Here is a 27051-nt window from a genome sequence, read left to right as displayed (position 1 = left end):
GGTCTTCAGCCACCTGGCAGTGTCCCAAAAATAGTTTTTAACAGACCTTCCTTTGGTCTGTCCTCAGGTACAACCTGCTCACATGTTCAGCACCAGTTCACAATTTGTTCTTTCTTCGCCCCTCTTTCCAAACTGGACCAGTTACTCTGAGCTAGTTTGCTCACTGTGGAAGCAGGGTCTATTTTTGTCCAGGTGCTGGTTATCCTGTGTGTTAATGAGCTGCGATCTAAATGGGGCTTCTGTTAACCAACAATAGCTGCATTTGGATGGTTCTTGTCTTTCACTGCCAACCCAGCTCCCTGTAAAGCACCTATCTTCTTAAGTCGTGTTCTTGTTTGCTTTAACTGTCAGGTGTAACTGTCAGCTTAGAGTCACCAAAGAAGGGAGTCCCCACTGAGAGATTACCTGGATCAGATTGGCCTGTGAGCATGTCTGTGGGGGATTGTCTTGATTGTTAATTGATGCAGGAGGGCCCAGTGTGGGTGGCACCATTCCCTAGGAAGGCAGTCCTGGCTTGTATAGAACAAGCCAGCAAATAGTATCCCTCAATGGTTTCTGCTTCAGCTTCCCTTGATGATAGACCATACACTGTAAGCTGTAAACTGAGGCAAATCCTTTCTCTACCTAAATTGTTTTTTCGTGATGGTGTTTAACACAACAACAGAATGAAAAAAGGGGGGTGTTTCTCAGGGTCTCCCACAAAAGTCTAACCTACTGATCTGCTGATGCTGGTCGGGCTGCAGCTTCCAGTGGGCACTTGAGGTAGCCGTTGTGCCCACAGGCTGTTTCTGAGCCCTGCCACCATCTCCTAACAAGCACTACCAACTTTTCTGGAAGCCACTAATCAATCCCTGGGGGCTTTCAAGAAGCCAACCTTCTGGCACTGGACATTTTTCCTTCTACTGTCTGATAATATACAGTGAAGTGGGTTTAGCTGAAAGACCATCACCACTGATTCCAGTGAACTTTTATGTTCTGCAAAGAAACCTTTGCCTGGACAGGTGTGTGGCTCAGACCTAATCTAGCACTAGGAAGGCTGAGGCAGGAGGATCCTGAGTTTGAGACCATCCTGAATTATAGAGTAAGTCTTTGTGTAGGGGAGAAAGAGAGAGAGAGAGAGAGAGAGAGAGAGAGAGAGAGAGAGAGAGAGAGGAGAGAAAGGAGGGGGAAAATAAAATATGAATATGGAAAGTCTCAAATTTTGTAGCAGCACACAAATTCCATTTTCTTAGCCAGACATGGTGGTGCATGCCTGTAATCACATACAGCACGTGGGAGGTCTGAGGTAAGAGGCTTGCCACAAGTTCAAGGCCAGCCTTGGCTACATAGAGAGACCTTGTTTCAAGTTAAAAAAAAAAAAAAAAAAACACTTCTGGATATGACAGGGCTGCTACACTCATGAACATATTATATCAGTCATGGCTGCTTATATAAGACATGCACAAGATCAAGCCAGTCAGAATTCCAACTTGCATAGGAGTGTGGGGTGGGGGTTACAAGGCCCTACCCATAGCTGTGAGCTATTGGCACTGAGGGCATAAGAACCTGTTTTCTTCAGTGGTGTGGTGTGTCTCCTAGGTTGCCTATACTTCAGCGAATGGTTCAACACCTTGTGTATATAGGCACACTAACTGGACACGGACGGTCATCAGGGAGGAAATGAAGGACATAATATTGGAGGGAGAGTCCATGAAGAGTTGTATACACAGATATATGATGAGATTCTCAAAGAATAGATACATAAAGTAAAATATTGAAGAGAAGGAAAAGATGCCAGGTCTGCTATCACTCACTCCCCAACCCCGCCAGACAAAGCTAACATGGCGTCTGTCCTGATACATTGTATCTGTTCTGGATAGTCCCTTAAAATGGAACCTTACACTCCCGATCTCTCTCTCTCTCTCTCTGGCCTGTCACTTTGCATGCTGTTTGTCAAGGTCCACTTATGTTGTCCAGCACGAGGACTTCCTTCTTTTAAAGGCTAAACAACATCCTGGACCAGAGACTGTTCCCTCTGCCATTTGTTGATGGACTTTTAGATTTAATCCACTCAGGGCCTATTATGGTTTGGATCTAAGATGTCCTCCACCAGCGTGTGTTTGAACACCTGCTTCCTACCTTTCTACCAATCAGAGAAGTGTAAGACCTTTGGGATGGGAGGTTTGGCATGCAGAGATGGGACACCGGCTCATTTTGGTTGTAATCCAGCTCCACTTCCGGTGAGCTCTCTGTTTCCTGATCAACTAAGATGTGACAAGCTGAGCTGCAGCCATTGGAAAACTCCGGCCACCATGCCTTCCCCAGCATGATAGACCATACCCTCCACACTAGGAACCAACATAAATCTTGCCTCCTTCCCTCAGGTGTCTGTCACGGGAAACATGAGGAGCCCACACAGTGCTCTAGCAGATAATGATGTTACAAACCTCAGAGCATAAGCCCTGTGTGGGCAACAGATTTCAGTCTCCCTGGGAGCATACTTATAAGCATCACTGTTGCACTGTGTGGTGCTCTAACCTTCTGAGCATCTGACAGACCACTTGCAAAGCAGCTGTGTCACTTCCTCTTCCCAACCATCCTTAGTGAAGCTCCAGTTTCTCTCAGCAGTCTCCCCCTCTGCCTTTCAGTGGTGTCTTCCCAGCCATTTGTCTTCTTTGAAGAAATGTCTATTCAGATCTTCAGTCCACTTTTAATCTGGGTTATTTTTGTTGTTTAGTAACTAGAGCTCTTTATATATGCTGGTTTTAAGCACACATTGTTACCAAATGTATCACTCCCTCCATTCCCTCCCCCCACTGCCCGCCCATCTTGTAGGTGATCTGGCATTTCTCCTCTCTCTGCTTTGTGAGCCTTGGAGGTCTCCTTAATCACTGAGAAGTTTTAGTGAAAGTGATTCTCTCATTGTTTTGTTTATATACTTCCTCCCTCCTCCTTCCTCTTTCTCCCCCTCCCTCCCTTCCTTCCTCCTTCAGTTACTTCCATCCTTCTTTCCCTCTCTCTTTCCTCTCTTGGTTCCTAACAGGAACACTAGGCTGAGGACAGTCTCTAAGACAGACATCACATCACTTGAGGCTTTGAACCCAACGCCAGACTCTGGATGCCAGCTCAGCCTCATATGGTAGCTTCCCTGAGCCTGGATTTCCTCACCCACAAACTGGGTGTGTCCATACCAACCTTCCTGTGTGTTTCCAGCATCAAATGAGACAGAGTCTGGCTCCTTACGTCTCCTTATCACAGCCACGCAACCGTCCCATACTTCAGGTGCTTTCCCCATCTGATGAGGGAGACCACGCTTACCTGCTCTTCCTCTCCTTTGAGCTCAGCCACTACCATGTCAGAAATCCATGTAACTCGTGTCTAACATTGTCATCAAGTGGGGCCTAGTATAATTCACATACACATACACAAACACCAACCCTGTGGTGTGGGATAGGGAAGAGTCTGCATTCCAGAGAAAATTAACCGTAACTCAGGCTTAAGAAGGAAAGATCAAGCAACCTGTGAGTCCCTCTCTGGTGCCGGGCTCTGTCTTAATTCCTTCACGGCCCTGCCTTATTTCCTTCTGAGCAATTCTTACACTGGAAACGTCTGCCTTTTTTATTGTGGCTATTTGAAATTTGTTCTTAGTGTTTTACCCAGGCTTGTCTTGAACTCCTGGAATTAAGAAATCCTCCTGTCTCAATCTCCAGAGTAGTTGGGACTACAGGCACGTGCCATTGTACCCTGCTACTGTTTTCAAGTGTAGCATCTCAGTGATAATATATGGTTCAACTCTTTGGAAGCAGGGGCATCATCTGCCTTATTCATCCCTAGCTAACATCCCCAGCAACCACTACACTGATCAGTAAATGGCTGTGGCTTAGTTAGTTTTGAATGGATGGATGGATGAATGAATGAATGAATGAATGAATAGAAAACATGGCTTGTAATGTCTTTGTGGTCTGGGGAGTGTCCCGGTAGACCAGCAATCTATCTTCCTTGGTGGTTGGAAGAAGAAAACAGTTGCTATTGGTTGAATGCCATTGGCAGAAGAGACATTGAGAGCTTTCAGGGAATGCATTCATGGAATATACTGGAAATTCCATGAAGTGGACACTCATTTGAAGAAGGCACACAGAGGTTAGACAACTTACTCAGAATTCTAAGAGTAAAGCTCTGGCCTCTAAGGGCACCTGCGCATGCGTGATACACACTAACTCATGCAGGTACACGTACAATAGTTAGATAGATAGACAGACAGATAAACAGAGAGATCGATCAATCCTTTAAAATGACCAAACTCCAAGGGCTTGAGATATTGTTCCATAGCAGAGGACTTTCACAGACTGTACAAGAACAGCTTCTGACCCCACCCCCAAAAGGAAACAATATTTGGACAGCAGATGGAGCCCAGGAAGGCTAGCTTGCCCCACTTCTCTTCTTTCTCCATAGCACAGTGCCTTTCACTGTTAGAAACAAAATTTGGGCCTCTAGGCCAGTGGTAGGTTATTGCTGTAGTCTCTATGTAGTCTCTAGCCTTTGGTCTCAGAGAGGCGTGTCTAATTCTCAAATCAGGGCAGGGTCTGTAGTTCAGTGGTAAAGCATCCACTGCTTTACCATGTGTATGAGGTCCTGAGTTCAAGTCTCACCCAATAAATACATAAATAAATGGATAATAAACAAACAGAGCCATAGCAAGACAAATAGCTCCTGTCCTTGAGAAACCTAGCATGCAAATGAAGCCCCGTCCGTAGGACTCTTGAGGACGGTTACACAGAGCAGACAGACTGATCATCTAGTGATTATCCAATGCCCATCTCCTCCTTTCCCTCCCTCCATCTTCTTCTTCCATCCTTGACTCTCATTATGAGAACCCATTCTTCAGGTCTCATTCTGCCTGGCTACTTTCTCAGACCACCCCATCTTACAAAGGTCTCCTAGCCCTAGGCAGTAGGATCTGTGTGACTCAGCCGTAATGTAGAAAAGACCAAAAACAACAAAGAATGAACAAACTGCTGTAATTCAACACTCCAGGACCACAGCAATAGATTCTCATCTGTGGGGTCAAACAAGGATTCCCAGCGACAACCATCAGCTGTCCAGACAGGAAGAGCATGGGGTAAACAGGGTCGTTAGGTCATTTCCAACAAAGCATGTTAGTGGACTGGAAAGCGAAAACTGGCTATCTCAATCTTTTTTTTTTTTTCTTTTGACTAGAAATATATGTGAAAGGGAAGGCTCTGTCAGACCCCCCCACCAGACTCTTGACAAGGACGGCAAGGTGTGTAGGTGGCCCACGGGGCTCACAGCCAGGTACTTAGAAGACAAAGGCAATGGGGTAACTGGTGAACAGGAACCCAGGGTGGGATTAGCCTAGGGCTGGGAGTCCTGTTTAAGGTGGCCTGAGGAAATGAACCTGTGAGTGACATCAGAAGAATGAGAAAAAGGGTCCCCAGTGGAGGAATTAGCCGTAAGCAGAACACAGGAGGGGAGGTTGTAGTTGGACAAGAAAAGGGGAGCCAGGAATGGTGGGCGCTAGGCTTGAATCCCAGCACTTGGGAGGCAGAGGCATGCAACCACATGTAATACCAGTTCCAGGAGATCCAATGCCCTCTTATGGCCTCCCTGGGCACCAGGTACACATGTAGTGCACATACATACATGTAGGCAAAACACGTATACACATAGAAAGGAATGGGATTTTTTAAGAAGCTAGAGGGGCACATGTGGGGGGGGGTGGGGGAGGGGCGGCCCTGAAGAGCCGGGGAGTCTCCGTAATTGGTTAAAGTATTGAAAATATGTAACTGCTGAGTGTCCAATCATAAGTAGGACATCTACATAACCCCCTCCCAGGATCAGGGCACAGAGAGAAAGAGAGGGCAGAGAGAACATAAGAACCCAGGAGAAGCAGGTGAGAAGCGTGCAGACCTGACTTCAGGCATAGCAGGATCTCTGTGTTCTCGAACTCACGGCTGCTGAGATTCACAATCCTAGGACTACCTGTGCAGAGCTGAGACAATCAACACAGTGTAATAGAAGCAGAAGTGGGAGGGATTTGTGGGGCCCCAACCCTCCCTGAGGATTAACTCACATTTAACAGTAGATAAAGAAGGAGAAACAGAGACGGTGTCTTCAGTGGTATAGCCACTGGTAAGGTACCCGTGACCCTGTAAGCAAACCCTCATTCATGTTCCTGTGAATGATCTAACAAAACTCAGTAGGTCACACACACACACACACACACACACACACACACACACACACATACACACACACGTGCACCTGCACACACAAACATGCAAATGCATGCACACACACTTGCATGCACACACACACATGCATCCACTCACAAATGCACACCTGTGCACACACATGCATGCACACACATGCACACACACATACAAATGCACACGCATGCACACACACAACAGGAAAACCAAAGCAAAGAGAGGCTAGTTAGAAAGAGGCAGGTAAGTGGCGGAAGTGTAAGCGAGACAAGAAAGTTTAACAGGGAAAAATGAATATGGCTGGAAGGCATGATGAGTATGTATAAAAACATCAGAGTTAAGCCTATAATTGTATATAATTAATACATATTTAAAATGTGAGTTCCAAGCTAGGACTGGCGCATAGACTTCTAATCTCAGCTACTCCGGGGGCTGACACAGGAAGAAGGCAAGTTCAAGGGCAGCCTGGACAACCTAGTGAAACTGTGTCTCACAGTGGAAAACAAGGAAAAGCTGTAAGGGAGAATACAGCTCAGCAGGAGCATCTGCCTGGCACAAGGCCCTGGGTTCGAATCCCCCCTCTTACTGTTCACAGGCTTAACATTATCAGATGGCAACCTCTTTGAGCACAAGGTATGTACGGGGTACACGGACCTACATGCATGTAAGCACTCATGCACATAAAATAAAGACAAATCTTTTTTAAAAGTATGATTGGAGCTGCGGAGACGACTCAGGGGATAAGTGTTCGCTAGGCAGATGTGAGGACCTGAATTCAGATCCCAAGAATGCACACAAAGCCGGACACAGTAGCACACTTCTCTGTGCTATCACAGCACGGTGAGACGGAGACAGTAGAGTCCCAAGAAGCTGGCATGCCGGCTGCCGGCTGAGAAAGCAGCGAATGAGAAACCTTGTCTCAAAGTCATGAAGGAGGGCGAGGACCAACATCCTCGGAATTCCACATACATGTCTTGGTATGTGCCTGCCGCTTACACGCACAGATATATGTATACTCATAAACACACACAAACACACGATATATGCATACAGTTTTCTTCTTATTTTTCATTAATTTATTCATTTATTCACCTTACATCCGGTCACAGCCCCCTCCTTCCTCTCCCCCTCCCTCCTTTCTCCCCCTCCCCACCCTCCTCTCCTCCCTTCCCCCACTACCCCCACCCCTTCTCATGCACACCTGCTTTCATCTTCGTCAACCAGTGCAATAATGCCGAGGAGGGCTACAAACATTCCGATATTCCCGAGACACTGTCCCGAGCACCTTGTATGAACCAGCTCACTAAAGCCAGAATCACCAGGCAGCTAAAGTATAAATGGCCTCTTCATGTCTTTCCATATTTTGTGTTGTGGGATGCGGGGAAGGGGTTATTTGAAGGTGAATATAGAAAATTCACAGCAGCGAAGGACCAAGAGAACGGACAAATTGTCAACATGGTAGGATTGGAGGCGCAGCCTAGAAAGCCCTGCTCCCTCTTTTCTTGACCAGTGGACCACACTGTCCTAAGTTAGAATCAAGTCAGGTATGTGTGCCCATCCCCCCTTAGGTTCTGCCAGGTAGGCTGAGGTAGCTGAGGTGACGGCTTGGTCAATGAAGTGCCTTTTGCTTAAGTTTGAAGCCCCCACCACAAGTCATGTTACCTGCGTCTCTGAGCCTTGGCTTTCTGATGTGTGCAGTGGGTTAAAATTGGCTTTTTTAATCCCCACAAAGAGCCTTGCATGGTGCCTGGCACAGTCCTAAGCATATACAGTTATTATAGCAATATGATTATTACTATGAATATGCCTCCTTCTCTCTCCCAACACTTCTGCCATGCTGAGTTTCCCAGGCAGCCTCTGGCAGCTCTTCTCCACCTCTGCCCTGGTTATCCTCGCCACCAGGACCCCATCCCTCCTGCTCTCCACCTGCCGGACTCCTTCTACATCCCTGCCTGATGGAGCCCTTTTCCCTCTATTTCTCCCGACTTAATAATATCCTATAATTCTCTCGTTTATCAGCACACTTATTTATTTATTTATTCTGTCCCCACCAGAACGGAAGCTACATGAGGGCTGGAGCAGTGGAGGTGACGTTTAGCTAAAAGTTATTAGATGAGTGAATGAATGGATGGATGAATGCCCATCTAAGACAGTGGTTGCCAATCTGTCACTCCTCAAAATGACTTCAGAAGCTTCCAAAAACACACATTGAACATCTACATGTGATGGCACACGCCTGTCATTCCAGCACCCTGGTGGCAGGAAACAGAAACATCACGAGTTCAGGGTTAGCCTGGATTCTGTCTCAAGAAAGCAAGCAAGCAAAAATCCTTGCAGCCCGCCCCTAAACATCCCGATTTAAATAGCCTTAAAGACCTGAACACAGGAATATCTTAAAGCACACTACACACCCCCCAAGCAATTCTAAGGTTCAGCCAATGTTAGAAATGACTGATAAAGGGTAATATACAAAACGGCTTTGGAGAGCTTCACTTCTGGTCTCTATGACAACAACCACATAGAGGATGCTGCACCATCCGGGTACCACATAAGCTGTAGCAAGAGTTCTTCTCTGAAGACCAGAGGGAAAGGGCCTTCATGTTTTCCTAGCTTAGAAAAGTGTGATAGATGGACCATCCAATACAAAATATCAGGAATTCCTAGACACCAGATTTACTAAAATCGAGATGCAGCTACCAATATCAATAGCACTGTTCTGGTGTCTCTTGAGATGGTCCCACCAACAGGAAGCCAAGAGTTGCCCCTGCAGGGCATGGTGGGCTTGCTGCTCTCTGCTGCAGTCTTCTTGAGGCTTAGCATAGAAACGGTCCTCTTCACTTCTGGTTCCTGACCAACTTTCCTTCCCTGGATATGTGGATCAAGTCTACTCGTGGAAGGCAGGTATGAAGAGGCTCAGCGTACATGCAGTGTATATGCAGTGCAGAGTATATGACTATATGCAGTGACCATGACGTCATTAGGTTACCATAACAGGAAAGATACCTTGGCGTGCATTTCTGTAGAAGGGTGTATACTGTCTACAAGTTCACAGCACCTGACCACGACCTGCATGGGGTGACAACTACGTTCTGCCTGTGGGATCCCAGGGAAAACGGGAAAGGCAGGAGGGGGGTTGGACTGCCTTACAAACCGTGTGATGGAAACACATTCAGTCCATACTCTGGTGCATTGGTCTCCTAGAGGGAGATAAAACACTGGGAGACCCCAAAGGCTTCTCTTCCAACAGGTTTTGTGAGATGGATGAGACTCAAGTAACCATTTAGCTTAGAGTGGCTTGTGAACACTTTTCAGGCTTTGGGCTCAGGCGGAGGGAAGAGTGAGTCATTTGTGAAATGAGGAAGTCGGTAGCGTGGAAGGAAATCCCAAGCCACATCCAGGTTCCATAAGTATCAGTGTAGAAACAATGAACAGGGAGACAAGGAGGAGGATCCCTGGACTTCTCTAGCCAACTGGCCTGGCCTACTTGGTTAGCTCCGGGCCAGTGAGAGACCCTGTCTCAGTAAAAAGATGGACACTTGAGAAACAACACTTGAGGCTGTGTTCTGGCCACACCCACACATGCACACACATGATCCAACCCCTTAGACACATACACACACTAAATTAATTAATTAATTAATTTTTAAAAAGTAAATACCAGGTAGACAGGCATGGTGGTAGATGCCTTTAATCCCAACCCTCAAGAGACAGAGACAGGAGGATCAGGAGTTCAAGGCCAGCCTGGGTAACAAAGGAAGCCCTTGTAAGAAATAGGATTTCATCAAGAATTCAACAATAACACAACCTTAAGCGGGGAAAGTCTGTCACTACCACTCAGTCTCTTGAATTATGATGAAAACAGAGCACGGAGCTCTGACAGAGCTGCCTACCCTATAGCAGGCAGAAGCCGGGAAGTCATATTTTTGAAACAAAGGAAAAATTAAGATAACCAAACACCTATGTCTATGTGTGTGTTATATACACATAAAGAGAGAGAGAGAGAGAGAGAGAGAGAGAGAGAGAGACACACACTTAAGCAAATAAACTATGTACGTTTTTTGTGACTGCCTTAACCTTTTGCCTCAAAATTCTTCCTATCAGTAAAACCATAGTGGTAAACTCCACACTTCAGAGAGCTGAAGATAAATGAGAGCCCCTCACAAGAGTGTGACTCGGTGTCACACATTAAGGAGTGCTCCACAGATGCTGCCTATTTCAGTTCCCATTTTGTCCTGGGATGAGTGAGAAGCAGTGTCACCGGTTCCCCACCTACTGTAACAGAATGTCTCCAGTCAACTTATAGGGAGAAAGGGTTCCCGTTGGCTCAGAGAGTTAGAGGTTTCTGTGTGTGGCCCGTCTGTCCTGTGGCTTTTGAGTGGTGAAGAGGCAAGTATATCATGACAGAACACAGGTAGAGGAAGTGACTCCCCTCACTGAAGCTGGGAAAGAGAGAGGGGGGGAGGAGAGAAGGAAGGAGAGAGAGAGAGAGAGAGAGAGAGAGAGAGAGAGAGAGAGATGGAGGGGAGAGATAAGAATGTTATGAGTCCCTTTCCTCCCAGCCCCACCTCTTGAAGGTGCCACCACCAACCTGAAGCATATAACCCACCGGAGAACATTCCAGAACTATAGCAAGAGCCAAAGCATGTAGAAAATGGAGGCAGGGGTGGTAAGAAAGAAAAAGCAGATGAGAAGGAAAAGAAGAAAGAGAAAAGAAGGGAAGGGAAGCAGAGAGGGAAAGAATTCGATTGAATTTACTTAGAAAGAAATGCAAGGAATTCCACATTCAAAAGGTTCAACCAACTGGCCAAATGACAAGCACAAGACTGGTGTCTAGAGGAAATATCAGCAGCATATCTGCTAAGTCTACCAGGATTTACAGCAGTCTGTCCACACTAAGAACAAAAAACATTCCCTCTGTAGCCTGTGCTGTGCTCCCTCCACAGCCTATGCTATGCTCCCTCCGCAGCCTGTGCTGTGCTCCCTCCGCAGCCTGTGCTGTGTCCCCTCCGCAGCCTGTGCTGTGCTGTGCTCCCTCCACAGCCTGTGCTGTGCTCCCTCTGCAGCCTGTGCTGTGCTCCCTCCGCAGCCTGTGCTATGCTCCCTCCGCAGCCTGTGCTGTGCTCCCTCCGCAGCCTGTGCTGTGCTCCCTCTGCAGCCTGTGCTGCATTCCCTCTGTAGCCTGTGCTGTGCTCCCTCCGCAGCCTGTGCTATGCTCCCTCCGCAGCCTGTGCTGTGCTCCCTCTGCAGCCTGTGCTGCGTTCCCTCTGTAGCCTGTGCTGTGCTCCCTCCACAGCCTGTGCTGTGCTCCCTCCGCAGCCTGTGCTGTGCTCCCTCCACAGCCTGTGCTGTGTTCCCTCTGTAGCCTTGCTGTGCTCCCTCCACAGCCTGTGCTGTGCTCCCTCCACAGCCTGTGCTGTGCTCCCTCCACAGCCTGTGCTGTGCTCCCTCCACAGCCTGTGTTGTATCACCAACCTTACCAGAGGGAGGATGAAGCTATCATTACAAAGATTCTAGGAAATATGCAAGGCAGTCACATGTGAAGAACCAGGATTAGACAGGTAGACTTACAACTCTGGCTTTATCTCAGGGTGCAAATTCCTTTCTCCCAACATCAGTCTAAGCTTAGTCATCACAGAAGCTGGAGTAGTGTCAGGATTATTTCCACAGGATTTGTGGGTGGAGCATCTAAAAGACATACCGAGCTACTTAACACTGAGAAATAAGATTGACGTTTTGTGTTCTGTTTGTTTCTGTAGTGTTCAAGTGATTGGCATGTATCCAAATTGCCTTCGTAATATTTTTAAGATTTGTTTGTTTATTTATTTGTTTTATATGAGTACACTGTCGCTTTCTTTGGGCACACCAGAAGAGGGCATCAGCACCCATCACAGATGGTTGTGAGCCACCATGTGGTTGCTGGGAATTGAACTCAAGTCCTCTAGAAGAGCAGTCAGTGCTCCTAACCACTGAGCCATCTCTCCAGCCTCACCTTTGTAATTTTTTAAAAGACTAAGATGATATAAACCAGGCCAGTGAGGTGGCTCAGCAGGTAAAGGCACTTGTGACCAAGCCTGATGGCCTGAATTCAATCCTCACAACCCCTGGGTCAAGGAAGGAATCTCAATCTGTCCCATCTGCCAAGAGCCCCTTAGGATGATACTTTAACTGAAAGAATTACTATAGCCAGGGCAGGGAGCACTTGTCCAAAGTGTCTGAGCCCCTGAGCCGAAGGATTCCTTGCACGCACTGTTGGCAGCTCCCACTGTTAAAGGTCTGGATGAAAGTGTCCAGCACTTGGTCCCCCTTGCTGTCTGAGGAGACTGGGGAAGCTTGGAAGGTGAGAGTCCTGCTGGCAGAGGTGATCACTAGAGATGGGCCGTGGAGGGCCTCTGCGCCACCTCTGGTTCCGATCCCTTTCTGTTTCTGATTCTTGCCGCAATGTGAACATTCTAACCACCTCCTTTCTCCTGCCACCTCAGACAGACAGTAAGCCTCTCCTCCTTTAAGCTGTTTCTGTCAGGTGATTTGTCCCAGCTATGAACAAAGTAACTCTTGCATCCCACCCTTAAGCTGACCCCACCACCACCATAGCCAGAGTCCCTCAGTCTGGAATCTTGAAACTCTATAGTCTTTTGCCCTGATCCCTACCCAATATCTGTACATTCATCTAGCTGACTTACCAGGGAGAGCCCTTCTCCAAGAGGCAGGAGGGGAAACAAAGTCAGAGCTGGAGTCCTATATACAGAGAAGGGAATCACCCTTGGCACAGAAAGAGACTTTTTCAACTGTTTCAAGTCAACAGCAGCCTCCTTCGGGATCTTTCTCATGAATCTTGGAGAGAGGGTGGCACTCGAGGAGGGTCCCGTGCAGGGTGCCAGGCTAGCTGAAGGTGAGGAAGGATGTATCCACAGCTTGTACTCAAACCCTTTAGCCAGGTAGTCATTGTGGCTTTGCTGACCTGCCCTAATCAAGCCAAAGAGCCTAGAGCCCTCATCTCTCCCCTGAGCCCTACCTCTCCCCTGAGCCTCACCTCTCCCCTGAGCCCCTACCTCTCCCCTGAGCCCTCCAATTCTCCTGAGTCCCTCACTTTCCCCTGAGCCACCTCTCCCCTGAGCCCCCCAACTCTCCCCTGAGCCCCCATCTCTCTCCCCTGAGCCCCATCTCTCCCCTGAGCCCTCCAACTCTCCCCTGAGCCCTCATCTCTCCCCTGAGCCCACAGGCAACACCTTGAGGATGCCTTTCAGTGTGGTCCAGGCTGGTTGTCCTCCCTACTTACTTTGGTCACTGCTATTGGAGAACAGAAGATTTTCTTGCCCAGACAGTTGAGAGTTAACCCTGTTTGAGGGTCTCATTATTTTTTCTCTTCTGACTCAAGTCATCAGAGCAGAGTTCTACGTTGTTTTCTGAGGTCACACAAAAGAATGATAATTTGTCTATCAGGGGTGGGTGGTCTGAATCTTCCTAACTCTAAGCTAGATCACAAGGTCAGAATGTGGGTTCCTAATGTCCTTTGCCATGACTTTGACTGTGAACAATCTAAAACACCTGTCCAAACTTGGGTCCTCGTGATCACAGAGATGGTCAGAGGTGGAGGCACCCTGTCACACTCAAAGACCTCGCTGTTACAGTACTGGAGGAGGTGGGGGTAGCAGCCAATTCAACGGAAAAGCAGTGCCCACTTCACGTGTTAATTCCTTGAATCCTCTGTGTGAAGGTGCTGCCACTACTACTTCCAAAAAAAAAAAAAAAAAAACAATCCTCAGACAGAAGACAATGGGCCTGGGAAAGGCCTACCCCAGCTGCTCAAGTAGAATCTGTCCTCGGAGATGAGGTCTCCCGCTTTCTCAAATAGCCCAGGTGGACCAGGAGCTGACTGGAGTCAAGGACTAGCCTGAAGTCCTGATCCCAGGACTCTCTGCCTCTGCTGTCCCCCCTCCCCCATCTTAGGTGGTTCTGGGGATCACCAGGGCCTTTGATGTGTTAAATTAGCCTTCTACATCCTTGATGGAGTGGAGAAGGAGGCTTAGCTCAATAATAACCTTTAGCAGGCCTGCGAAGTCAAGTTGTAAATGATACAGAAAAGGACCCCCTCCCCCGACAACTCTGGAGAATTAAAGAAAGAACAAGGTTCAGTGGGTACCATTCCTCTTGTTGCAACATTTTAACTGTCTGAGAAGCTACATCTGGGGTACCAGTTAAAAGATGGTCTTGGCTTAGGCATAGAGATGAATAATTGAGCCAAACTTTTTAGTGTGTGAGAATGACTGGATGTTTCCTGTAAATAACCAACCAGCAGATAACTTGGGCTTGACAAATGCTATGACCTTTGTCCCAAGTCCCTAACGCTGTCACTGGAGCACAAAAGCAGCCACAAGCAAGAGCAAACACATGAGCGTGTCTCTGATCCAAATGAGTTACACAAAACCAGGTGACAAGCTGGCCCACTGGCTGGGGCTGGGGGACATACTTTGCAAAGATTGTCCTAATGCTTGACATAGCCATATTCTTTCGCTGTGCAGATACATATCTGCAGGGTTAGATATGTATTGTCTTCCACGTGGTAGGTGTGGCTATGGGAACGGGAGTACTGGGCAAACATCACCACTCATACAGTCTCTATATGGGTAGGAGAGACAAAAGCAGCCCTGAGGTTAGGGTGGGGTAAGTAGGAAATATGGAGGCCTTGGATTGAGGGAAGGCTTCCTGAGGAGAGATGATATAACCATGTTTTCTCAACAGCCTGATACTGAGATGAACAGTGGCCATTGGCTCCTTAAGAGCAGTTCTATCAGGTCTAGAGACCTGGCTCAGCAAGTGAGAGCACTGACTGCTCTTCCAAAGGTCCTGAGTTCAAATCCCAGCAACCACGTGGTGGTTCACAACCATCTGTCACGGGATCTGATGCCCTCTTCTGGTGTATCTGAAGATAGCGACAGTGTACCCATACATATAAAATAAATAAATAAATCTATCAAGGCAGCCTGAGAAGACTCATCCATTTCCTTATGGGTTGCCTATGGTCACCAGGCTCTTCCTTTGTGTCCCCCCAGTCTCTGAACAGCTACAATGATGGAGACTACGAAGGGGCCAGGAGGCTGGGGCGGAATGCCAAGTGGGTGGCCATCGCCTCTATCATCATCGGCCTGGTCATCATCGGCGTTTCCTGTGCCGTGCACTTCTCCAGGAAGTAAGTGGGTGCTCCAAACCCCTCCTGCTATTAAGAGCTTTTCCCTGAATCCCCATGGGGATCCATTAAGATAGGTTAAGATAGCCTTTGAGAATTTAAAAAAAAAAAAATAAAGGCAAGCAGGGTCTTTGTGTTTTCTTGTTACACAGACCCTGCAGGGCATATTCAAGGTCCCTCTCTCACACAGGCTTTCTGAGACCCAGACTATCAATAACTCACCTGTACTATAGCAATCTGTCTAGAGAAGAAGAGATGGATTCAGCTTGACATGACTGTACCCATCTTGAGTCGTGACAGACATGTTTATCCACAGAATGACCCTAGTCACCTTTTCCTGCTTAGTTTCACCTTAAACTACACGTACACAAATCCATTAAAGTAGAATACGGGAGTTGACAATCAGACCCGGGCTTGAGGGGTACATCTGACCTTCGATACCATCTGAAGATGAACTAAGAACATTCCAACAAGGATGGAGTTACCTTCCCCTTCATTCTGACCCAAGCTGTAGGGATCCAACATGTTCTTGTGTGCCTGGAAGCAGAGTTTCATCAGCAAGTCCCCCCAGTAAAGTGTACTGGACAGTCCTTGATCTGGTGCCTCAGGGCCTGTCCTCATACACTGCGACTGGATTGCTCTGGCACCTTAGTAAACATTCTGGACCTCGCAGGACACCTGGCCTCTCTCACCACCTCTGTCACAAATACTGAGCTCTGCCACCAGGCCCCAGCTGCAGCCATAGAGAGCATGGCAACAATCTCTGTGGCTGTGTCCTGGTAAAACCTTATTTCCAGAAACAGGTGGGCTATGACTCCTCAACCTTCATTTCTAGAACAGGAAGTGACATCAGGCTAAAGCAGGGCGTGGGGAAGATCAGAGAGCCTATAGGATTCCCCACTGCACGAGCAAATCCTAGAACAGGAAGTGACGTCAGGCTAAGGATTTCTCTAATAACCACCTCACTAAATGCCTGCAAAATTATGTCCTGCGTGACTTTGAGTTGAGCTCATCAGATTCTTAGTTCAAGGGCAGAAGAGCCAGGCACTTTGGGATCCCCCCCATAAGCTCTCCTCTCGTAGGGAGAGGGACAGAGATGTTTCTCTCTGGATTTGGACATATTTCTTCTGACTTCTCTAATAAGCTGCAGTGAACTTCCCCTGCTAGAATCAAGGCCATCTTCTAACAGAGTTTTGACAAAGGAAAAGGATACTGGGTACACAGCCCAGGCCCAGAAACGAGAAGCCTAAACCCATAGTACTGAGAGTCACGGAGCTTTTCTTCCTGGACAACTAATACTTCCTTCATCCTGGACTAGAGCCCTCTGCCCCTGAGGCTGAGAACACCAACCTTTTTTTGGTGGAGGAAAGAGAAGGTCAGATCCTTAATCTGGGTAGATCAGCCAACCCAACCTTGGCAACTGAGAGGACAGCGATGTCCCAGGAGATCATCTTCCTGTGGGATAAGCCAGATCCACAAGCGATGAGGACCAGGTGGACATGGGAGCCCATGTCCTAACAGAAAGTGTCCCAAGGGGGAAACAGGTGACAGTGTCCAAGGAAGGGAAAAAGAACACTGGAAGACCAAAGGAACTCAGAATTTGTTTAGATGACGCTGGTGTCATTGAGTTCAGTGAAATGTGATGATGTCGGCCAGGATTGGGGGGGAAGATGAGAATACTGGAGAAGACATGTGAACATGCCTGACTTCGTTCTTAAGAAGGCTCTATGTGTGTGTGTGTGTGTGTGTGTGTGTACATGAGTGTATATGTGTGTGTGAAAGAGTACATGAGTATGCATTGTGTTGTGTTTGCATGTGTGTGCATGTGTGTGTGCATGCATGAGTGTGTCTGTGAATGTGTGTGTATGTGTGTGGGTGCATTGCGTGCATATGTGTATGTTGTATGTGTATGTGTGTAGGTGCATATGTGTGTATATGTGTGTGGGTATGTGTATGCACATGTGTGTATGTGTGCATATGTGTTTGTATGGGTGTATGTATGTGTGTGGGTGCATTGTGTGCATGTGTGTATATGTTGTATGTGTATGTGTGTAGGTGCATGTCTGCATGTGTATATGTGTGTGGGTATGTGTATGCACACGTGTGTATGTGTGTATGTGTGCATGTGTGTTTGTATGTATGTATGTGTGTGTGTGGGTGCATTGTGTGCACGTGTGTGTATGTTGTATGTGTATTGTGTAGGTGCACGTGTGTGTATGTGTGTGGGTGTACTGTATGAATGTGTATATGTGTGTATGGGTACATGTGTGCTAGTGTGTGCATGTGTGCATGCATGTATGTGTGTGTAAGGGACTGTGAAGCATTAGTACTAGTATAGGCGTGGTACCAGACGACCTGGGCCTAGGTTCTCACTTACCCCACGCCAATTGTTTAACTTTCTCAGCTCTCTGTCTCCCCAGGTGTGGTTCACATTAAGTAGGTAACAGAGAACGTGTGCAGTTTGGTGACTGCTTCTTAATGCATTGGAAATGCGAACTCCTTACTGAAATGATCACTCTTTGTAGGTGTGGCAGGAGGGGACTGGATCGTTAAGAGGCCACTGAAGAAGGTTCAGGACTGTGTACCCATGAGCCAAGCTCAAAAGACAGTGTTCCGGGGGAAGGAACAAGCCAGTCTTGGTTTCACTTCTAAAGAAAACACAAAGTGCCCAGATCAGATTTAGAGCTAGGTGGGTTATAGTAACAGGAACATGAGACTCACAATGCCACCGGCATGGATTCTGTCACATACCAGGTGACACTCAAGAGCTCCCCCGTGGGAAGCTTGCATAACCAGTCCACACAACTGAAAAGGAAGTACCGTGTTACAGAGAAGGGGGCTGAGTCTCAGAGAGATGACGTAATGTGTCTAAGGCTTTACAGATGGCAGCCCTTTGTGCTGGGTTTGTGTTCGTGCATGCATGCATGCATGCATGTGCATTCATGCAGGTGTGTGTGTGTGTGTGTGTGTGTGTGGTCTACCTTTAATCCCAGCAGTCAGAGCGCTGAAGCACAGCTCTATGAGTTCAAGGACAACCTGACTACATATCAAGTTCCTCGGCTGCAGAGTGAGATCTTGTCTCAAAATAAAACCTAGAGCTAACAACGCAGACAATCTGAGCTAGCTGTTAACTTCTCAGACTCCTTTATCCCTAGCTACAAAAATAAGCTTGAATTATTCTATCTACAAGTTCAGATTCCTTCCAGGTACATTTCTCTCCAAGTTATCAAAGAAAGCAAAAGAGAGTTTCCAGAGTTAGAATCCCATGGAGAAACTCAAATGACGTATAGCACTTCACAAGAGTGAAGCCAGTCTAGGCTATGTCCTAAGACCCTGCCACAAATAAATTAATATTTTGTTCTTTATGTATGAGACAGACAGAAAGGGAAAGAGAGAGACAGAGAGAGACAGACGGACGGGGACGGGGGGACAGAGGCCATAGAAATCATCCAGAAAGCATATTCCAGTAAGCTGAATAACAGAGCCAACTTCTTTATAATCCTTTGAAATAAAATAACCCAGCCCTACTTTGGAAAAATTAAGTTGCATTGTGCACAGGTTCCCAAATTTTGGATTGCCTAAGAATCACCCAGGAAGGTTTTAGGATATTGTCATCCAACGAACATTTAGAGGATTCCAACTTGATAAATCAGATGTGAGCCTGGGAGTCTGCAATTTTTCAGCCCTGAACTCTCTCCTGATCCCAGTGTTTAATAGAAGCCTTGTGGCTCCATCCTGGCACCCTTCTTCCTCCAAAGTCCAAGCACACTAAGGGTAGCCCTCAGCAGAGTGGTCAGTTTTCCTTTACCTCAGCAAGCTCGCTGTCCTGGTTTGCTCTAAGGCAATAATGCCAAGGAGGGGAATAGGGTTACGGGCTACCGTGTGTCCCCACAGCAGGCTCTGTTGTAACAACCTGGAAGTCAGAGAGGACTTCATGGAAGGGTGAGAAAATCTCTGACTGCTGAGGGCAGCAAGCCTAGGCGAGGCAAAACGTCACGAATGTGAGAACTTTCTGAGTTTAATTCAGAACTCTTCCCTAAAGAAAAGGAACAATTTTTAAATCCTTATTTGTCTTTAAAACAAACAAATAAAAACCAAAACCAAAGGATCCAGGCATGGTGGCACACACCTTTCATCCCAGCACTCGGGAGGCAGAGGTGGGAGAATCTCTGAGTTTAAGACCAGCCTGGTCTTTATGTAGACAGAGGCTCCAGGACAATGAGGACTACATAGAGAGAGCCTTTCTCAAAACATAAAATAAACAAACAAAACAAGGGAGAGCTGGGGAGATGGCTCAGTGGTTACACACACTGGCTGTTCATTCGGAGGACCTGGGTTCAATTCCCAGCACCCACACCAGGTGGCTCACTACTGTTTATAACTCCGGTCACAGGGGATCTGAAGCCCTCGTCTGGTCTCCAAGGGCACCAAGGATCCACATAAGACAGATACCTATATACATGTAAAACACCCACACTCAGAAAATAAAAGAAAATAAATCTAACAAACAGAGAGCAGCCCAGAGGCTAAGAGCATTTTCTGCTCTTCCAAAGGACTGTGTCCAGTTCCCAGCACCCACATCAAACAGGCCTATGGTCACCACAACTCCAGCTCCAGGAGACCTGAGGCCCTCCTCTGGCCTCTGAGAACACTGAACTCACATGCAAATACACACACATCCATAAAGAAAAATAAGTAAATATTAAAAAAAAAAAAAACAACAAAAAAAAATGGTCTTCATAGCTAGCATGGTGGTGTGCCTAAAACCCCAGCACAGACAGGTAGAGAGAAAGCAACAAGACCAAGAGCTCAAGGCTATCCTTGGCTACATAGCAAGTTCAGGATCAACCTGGGCTATGTGAGTTTCTACCTCAAAAAAAAATTAATCTAAAAAAAAAAAAAAAAGAGTTTTTAACTAATATAGCTAAGTGATAAAATGTCGGCTTGGCATGAGCAAGAACCAAGGTTTGGTCCCTAGCACTGAAAAATATTGTTATGGTAGTAGTAAAATGGCTAGTCTTTATTCTCAAGAAATAATAATCAGGCTGGAGGGATGGCTCGGTGGTTAAGAGCACTGACTGCTCTTCCAGAGGTCCTGAGTTCAATTCCCAGCAACCACATGGGATGGTTCAATTCCCATCTGTAACAGAATCTGATGCCCTCTTCTGGTATGTCTCAAGACAGCTACAGTGTACTCGTATACATTAAATAAATAAATAAATAAATAAATAAATAAATAAATAAAATAACCAAGATGGAGAATAGAACTCAAATGGCCGATGTCTCCATTGTTTTCCTTTAAATAGTCCCAAATCATAATAACCCTTAACCAAAGTCACAAAAGGTTCTCGTCCAATTCTACAGGCTACCTAAGTAAGTCACACGATGCTGGGGGAGCGGTTTCACGGCATCAAATTCAGAAAGTATGAGGATAATGCAAACATTCATTATTTTGCATTGAACAATGTCTTGTCTGATGGTTCTGGTCCAAACAGCCATCAGAAACTTGAAGTCTCTCAAAGTCAGAGACTTCTCCGCCCTCAAGTGGCCAGGAAAGGTGCAAAGATGAACCTCACAGAGAAAAGGTGGTATTTCTCATCCTGAACATATGCAAATCCCTAGCCTATGCTATGTCTTCGGGGTTTAGCTTTCTACTAATTGCCTTGAAGATTCAAGCAAGGTCTGGCTATTCTCAGTGGTCATGTTTCTCAAAGCACCCTGAATACTCAGACCACCTGCAACAGATTCAGCTGCAGGACTTGTAAATGTAGATCCCTGGGTCTCAGTCAAGCCCTGGAGTGATCTTAAAATATGCAGTATCCCACAGGGGATTAATCCTAAGTATTCTAACGTCCCAGAACCGTCCTATAGTTGTTACTTAATGGGAAAAAAAAAAAAAAATCCTTGCCCATGGGCATGTGCCATAAAGCCAGACTGTTTACATGCCTTGCAGAGGAGATAAAAACGTGTTTTCCTTTTCTTTTTTATACATTCAAAGCTGTGCACTTCTGTAATCAGATGTAGGTTGGTAGAGTGCAACATACAACAAGCAGCTCTCAGCAAACACCAGCTGGGTACCCTGCAATTCAGATACCCCTTATCAGGAGTTAAACCTCAGATGAAATGTGACTTTCTAACAGCTAGGAATCAGAGTTCCAGGACCCCTCTTCAGACCCCTCCCGTGTGTGTAGTTGGCCCCCAGAACTCACAGAAGCACCCACATGTACTTATTTGCTGTGCAGGACATCATTAACGGGTGTCTGTGAGCATCTCATGTGGGGGCCTCCCTGCTTCTCTGTGTGCAACATCCTCCAGGGACAAGTTGTTGGAAATCTAGAAGCTTCTCAGACGCCGTCTCTTTGAACGGTTGCAGGGGCTTCATAACGTTGGCATGAAGAGCTAAGATTAATTTAGCCTCAGTCTTGCTCCCTTCCCTGGAGGTTGGGAAAAAGAGATAGGACTGAAGACTTACTGACAGGGCATCACATGATTGGTTTCCACAGCAACCACCCAGCATCACTAGGCTCTCCGGGACCAACCAGAAGTTATACATTAGAACAGAAGATAATCTTATCACCTAAGAAAGTCCAAGAAAATCTGAAGGTTTATGTCAAGATATGGTGTCAAAGAGAACAAAAGTATTCTTTATTGGTTCCTGTCCGCAAGGACTGAGGGGTTGTCTCAGCTCCCTGGGGCAGAGGTCCTGCCACATCCGAGACACCTGTTGACACTTTGCTTATTGCTGCTTCTAAAATAACTCCACATCTCCCGAATCTCCTCCTCATCTTCCTCCTCCTCCTTCTTCTTCTCCTTCTTCTCCTCTTCTTCCTCTTCCTCTTCCTTTTACTCCTCCTCTTTTTCCTCCTCCTCCTCTTCCTCCACTCCCTGTCATGGCCAGGCTCACAGCCACCTACCTGATGTTTCACAGGACCAATGTAACTTTGTTAGCAACAAGACCAGTGAACATGACAAAGTGTGAGCATCAAGATGGCTAGCAACTGTACCGTTCCACAAGTGTGGCAATCTCGGGTGACCAAGTGGAGTATTACGTCTTCTCTGGTGTCGAGTGTAATCAGACTTCGCCTTGGAAGTTTCCAGAGGAGGGTGCCATTTTACATACTGATCAGTCCCAAACAACCTTCATGAACAATCCCCAGTCTGGGAAAGGACTGGAAGCCGAAATCCTTAGTTGTGTGTCGAGCGCTTGCTGGCTGCCTGAACACAACACACGTTAGGCTCATGTGAAAAGAGTAACAGTTAGGTTCTCATCCATATTTGTTTCCACTGACTGAGTATGGTGACAGCCGGTGACAGCCGGTGACAGCCGGTGACAGCCGGTGACAGCCAGGTTCTCCAGCTTCAGCCTAACAGTAGCACCTATCCTTTGTGGAATAGTATGGATTTTCCATTAAGTAAAATAAATACACAATATGATCCCCAGACATTACCTCTGTGTAACCTTTCAAATATCTTTAAAAGAATAATTGTAGTTCTTTACTGTGATTGGCTGGGACAGGGCTTCCAAGGTATTGTTTTTACATAAATGCATCTTCACTGAAGTTTATCCCTAATAAAAATAGAGATATGATCTATTCCTCAAAGATTGTTCAGGCCTTATTTATTGGCTCAGGTAAGTTAAGGGAGAAAAAAATTCAAGGGTAGACATCCAGCAATGGCAGTTTTTTTTTTTAATGTGAAAAAATATAAACTAATGGGATATGATATAGCCCATACAGTAACTAGGGCCTGTAATCTTAGCATTGGAGAAGCTGAAGCAGGAGGATTGCCTCATGCTTAAGGACAGCCTGAACTACTGACAGTCTGTCTCAAAAGAAAAAGGAACGGCTTCGTGAATGAGCAGGGAGGCGCAGTTTAGAACAGTCGTTAAACGCTGCATCATTTTGTTGGTCAGATTGAAGCCGCTGAAAAGATGGACGACATCAAGGTTGGCAGAGTGTGAAACGCTGGTCGCTTTACACTGGTGGAAGAGCAGCTTGGGGTCTCTCTCTCTCTCTCTCTCTCTCTCTCTCTCTCTCTCCCTTTCTCTCTCTGGATGCACACTCAGGCCTCTATACCCATGGGTCCCTAATCCTTAAATTCAACCAATAGGCCAAAACTATTTAGAAAAATGTCGCATCTTCATCACACACAAGCTGACATTTTTTCTTGTTGCTTCCTAAACAGCATAGCGGCGATCTCCGTGTTTACGTTGCATTCAGAATTATAAATAATCTGAAAGGATTTCATGCAGGTTCTACATAAATAGCAGGCTACCTTATGTAGAAAATCTGGGCTGTGTGAAGCAATGCTGGTATTTGTGGGAGTGGAAGGACCTAGAAACAATCCCCCTTTGATACAAGGAATAACCATGTTCCCCGGTGCCCAGCAACACAGCAGTTTCACACTTCAAAACCCACCTAAGGGCTGAGGAGATGGCTCGGTCAGTAAAGCGCTTGCTGAGACAGTCCCAAGATGTCCTGAGTTCAGGTCCCCAGCACACATATAAAGATCCAGGTGCCTTGGCATGCTCCTGGCATCTTGGCACGGGAAAGGTAGAGAGAGGCAAGAGAGTCCCTAGGGCTTGCTGGACTGCCTGCGAAAACTCCAGGGTCCGTAGGAGACCATGACTCAAAAAATTAGGTAGGGAGGTGACTGAAGACATCCATTGTTGACCCATGACCTTCACAAGCATAGACGGACACACGGACACACACACACACTCCTACTTGCAGATATGTGGATTTAAATGCAGAAGAAAGTGCTCAGATGTACACAACCCAACACAGAGAACCAAAAACCATTAGGGAAGAGAAAGAGGCACAGAGATCAGTGAAGGTAGCTCCATCAGTATCATTCAGGGTTTTTGCAGGGAGGGACCACGTGTAAAATCAAATGCAATTTTCAGGTTTAAAAGAAAAAAAAAATGCTTTTCAAAAGGAAGCCAGTGCTTAGAGTCAAAAGCACGAAAGCCCGATAGTGCTTGCACGTCAGCATCCCCCAGTCATGGTAAGTTCCAGCAAGTAAGACCAGCAAGCCCTCAAGGTCCATCCCAGAATTCCTGTGCACGGCTGGTCTCTCTCTCACATCCTCTCCCTCTCTGTGCCACACAGCCCCTGAGGAACCTCTCGGCTAGGAAGCATGGCGGACGGTCCTCATCTGCACACACCCCAAAGAAGTTTCTGAGGAATGGATCCTTGATTTTTAGACTGTGAGATCTTTTCCTCCAGGACTCTCCAGAGGCGGGTCCCTGGCAAATAAACACCCACTAGTCCGGAACCGGAAAGTAGGAGCTCACAGCGGTGCAGACACACCCACCGAAGCCACTGGCAGATGGAAAACAAAATAGCGGCTCCATGTCTCAGCTCAGCAAACTTTTTTTGCATCCATTCCTCCTCTTCAGGGATGAACTCCAGGAACCTCGCTGCTTTTCACTGGGAGGTTTGGATTTGGAAGTGGCGGCGAGGGGAGCAGGTGGTTTTCAGGGAGAGCTATGAATGCTGGTGTTTACAAAATGGAGTACATATACCGTAGCATGCTTAAAGTTCTCTAGTACAGTTGAGGTCATAGGTTTATTTCTTCTTTTTTCCCCCCCATGTTGTAGGGTCTCTCCATCTCCCTCAGCGTCCCAAGAGTTCACCCAGACTTTCTAGGTTTTTGTCCCATTTTTAATTTCCCCACTGCTTTTTCTTGCTTGTATCTGCATTGATCCCTTTGGAGCCCAAGGACGAACCCAGATCCTAGGTGTATGTGCATCGTCTCCACCCCAAGTGTGGAGTAAAAATGACCAATTTGTGGAATGTGACTTTCTTTTCTTTCTTTTAGCAAATCTCAGGCAAGATCTGTGATATTTCCAGGACGCCACTTGAAAGAACCACACCCTCGTGCTTTTTCCCCCTTCTTGTAGAAAGTCAGCTGCTTAGGTGTGAGCACCCTGGCTTCAGGATGCCATTGCCCCACCCACCAGAGCACACTGGTATAGTTTTTGCAGTGTGCAAAGCATGTGTCACGGGTGGTACACAGGGTGATTTTTAATTTATTAAAAATTTCGTGGTAAATAACGCTGAATTTCAAAGAAGGCTTCCTGTTTTATCCTTTCTCAGTCCTGGTTGCTGCAAAGAGATTGTCTCCCTTGGGTCCTTCACACCTTTCTGCAACTCCAGTCATTGCCCACCATAGCAAAGAGACCGGATAGCCTTCAGGTCCGGTCTTGGTCTCAATAGGCTTCAGTGACATTGTTTTGTTTTTATAGTATTTGCTTACAGGCTTCCACGGTTCTGCATGGACGGACAAATGGATGCTCTGTATCATTTAAGAAAGTGAATTCAGGGGGAGATTTAGAGTAATTAACCTAACAGGTGATATTTATGGCAAAAAAAAAAAAAAAAATCTCCAAAACTAATGTCAGAAACACAGTGGCATGAACTTGAAGAAAAGATACCCCGTTTATTAAATGAAGTGATCAAGAGTCAAAACACTTGTTTCAATGCCTTTTGAGCGGGGTGGGACTTGGGGGTGGATCTCAGGCAACCCAGGCTGATCTAGAATTGCTGTGTAGCCAAGGATGGCCTCCTGCCTCTGCCTCCTGAGTGCTGGGCTCACAGGATTTTGCTGCCTTGCCCAGACACTCTGCATTTACTTCCTTGAGACTAGCTATGCAAGTTGATTTTAGACAAGTTTCTTCTGAAAAATGGAGATAAGAACAGCTACCTCCTTACCTCATACTGTTATGAAAATTAATTGCTATCATGAATGCGCCCCTGGGGGGAGACTCTGTGCACTAAACAAATACGAAGCATGGTGATGGTGGATTGAAAGTGTTTGGGAAAACACCGAGTCCCAGGGCGGGGTGGGGGCGGGGGAGGGAGATTGGTGGACACAGGACTCCACCCAGGTGTCTCATGAGATGACCCTTGTCCCAGACAGAGACTGACTAGGGACAGGAATTCTCAGCATACAGGGATGCCAGAGCCATTCCAGCATACTGGATCCTGAGTCTCACATCTTGTTGATGTATGTTTGGGTCCCTGGTGTTTTCTCCAAATCAAATGGGAAGTGTCGCTGAGAGAGAACAAAATAAAAGTGGCTTTAAGTAAAGCCCATTTGCCATGCTGCCTGAATCTGGTTTTTCTTGCTGTGCTCGCCCACCCTTCTAGCAACTTTTATAACGAAAATGTGCTCATCCCCCTCCACACACCAGCCTTTTTCCATAGAGAAGACCATAGAAAGGACAGAGGTGGGGCTAGAGAGGCCCCCATTACTGAACCAACTTACGCCTGACCTATGAGGTATTTAACATGTTAGTCCAGCTAACGTCAAAATAAGATGAAACTTTTGTCAGTCAGTGGGATCTGCGGGCTGTGTGTGTTAAGAGAGGCTCTGAGCCCAGCACTTGGGAGGCAGAGGCAGGTGGATTTCTGAGTTCGAGGCCAGCCTGGTCTACAGAGTGAGTTCCAGGACAGCCAGAGCTATACAGAGAAACCCTGTCTCGGGGGGTGGGGGGGGGGGGGGAGAGGCTCTGAGTTTCATTGACCCCCTAGGGCACTATATGGGACAGTTCTCTTTTTAAGAGTTTTTTTTTTTTTTTTAAATAAAGTCTAGATTGTCCTTCCTCTTCACAATTAATCTCCATTGTCAACTTGATGGGATCTAAGGTCACCTGTA

At 46.7% G+C, this 27051-nt stretch overlaps 1 protein-coding gene across 1 annotated transcript in view; it reads left to right on the top strand.

The window, feature by feature from the left end:
* Tmem233 (transmembrane protein 233) overlaps positions 1-26506 on the top strand; it is a 41957-nt gene extending 15451 nt beyond the window's left edge. Inside the window, exons 2-3 of the mRNA XM_076922565.1 lie at positions 15257-15393; positions 24501-26506. Coding sequence (XP_076778680.1) covers positions 15257-15393; positions 24501-24507 — 144 coding nt within the window. The 3' untranslated portion in view covers positions 24508-26506. The remainder of the gene's footprint in view (positions 1-15256; positions 15394-24500) is intronic.
* Positions 26507-27051: the final 545 nt, after the last annotated feature.

Source organism: Arvicanthis niloticus, chromosome 24, assembly GCF_011762505.2.
Source record: "Arvicanthis niloticus isolate mArvNil1 chromosome 24, mArvNil1.pat.X, whole genome shotgun sequence".
NCBI lineage: Eukaryota > Metazoa > Chordata > Mammalia > Rodentia > Muridae > Arvicanthis > Arvicanthis niloticus.
The sequence above is the reverse complement of the archived record's forward strand: the minus strand, read 5'-3'. Positions and strand labels throughout refer to the sequence as shown.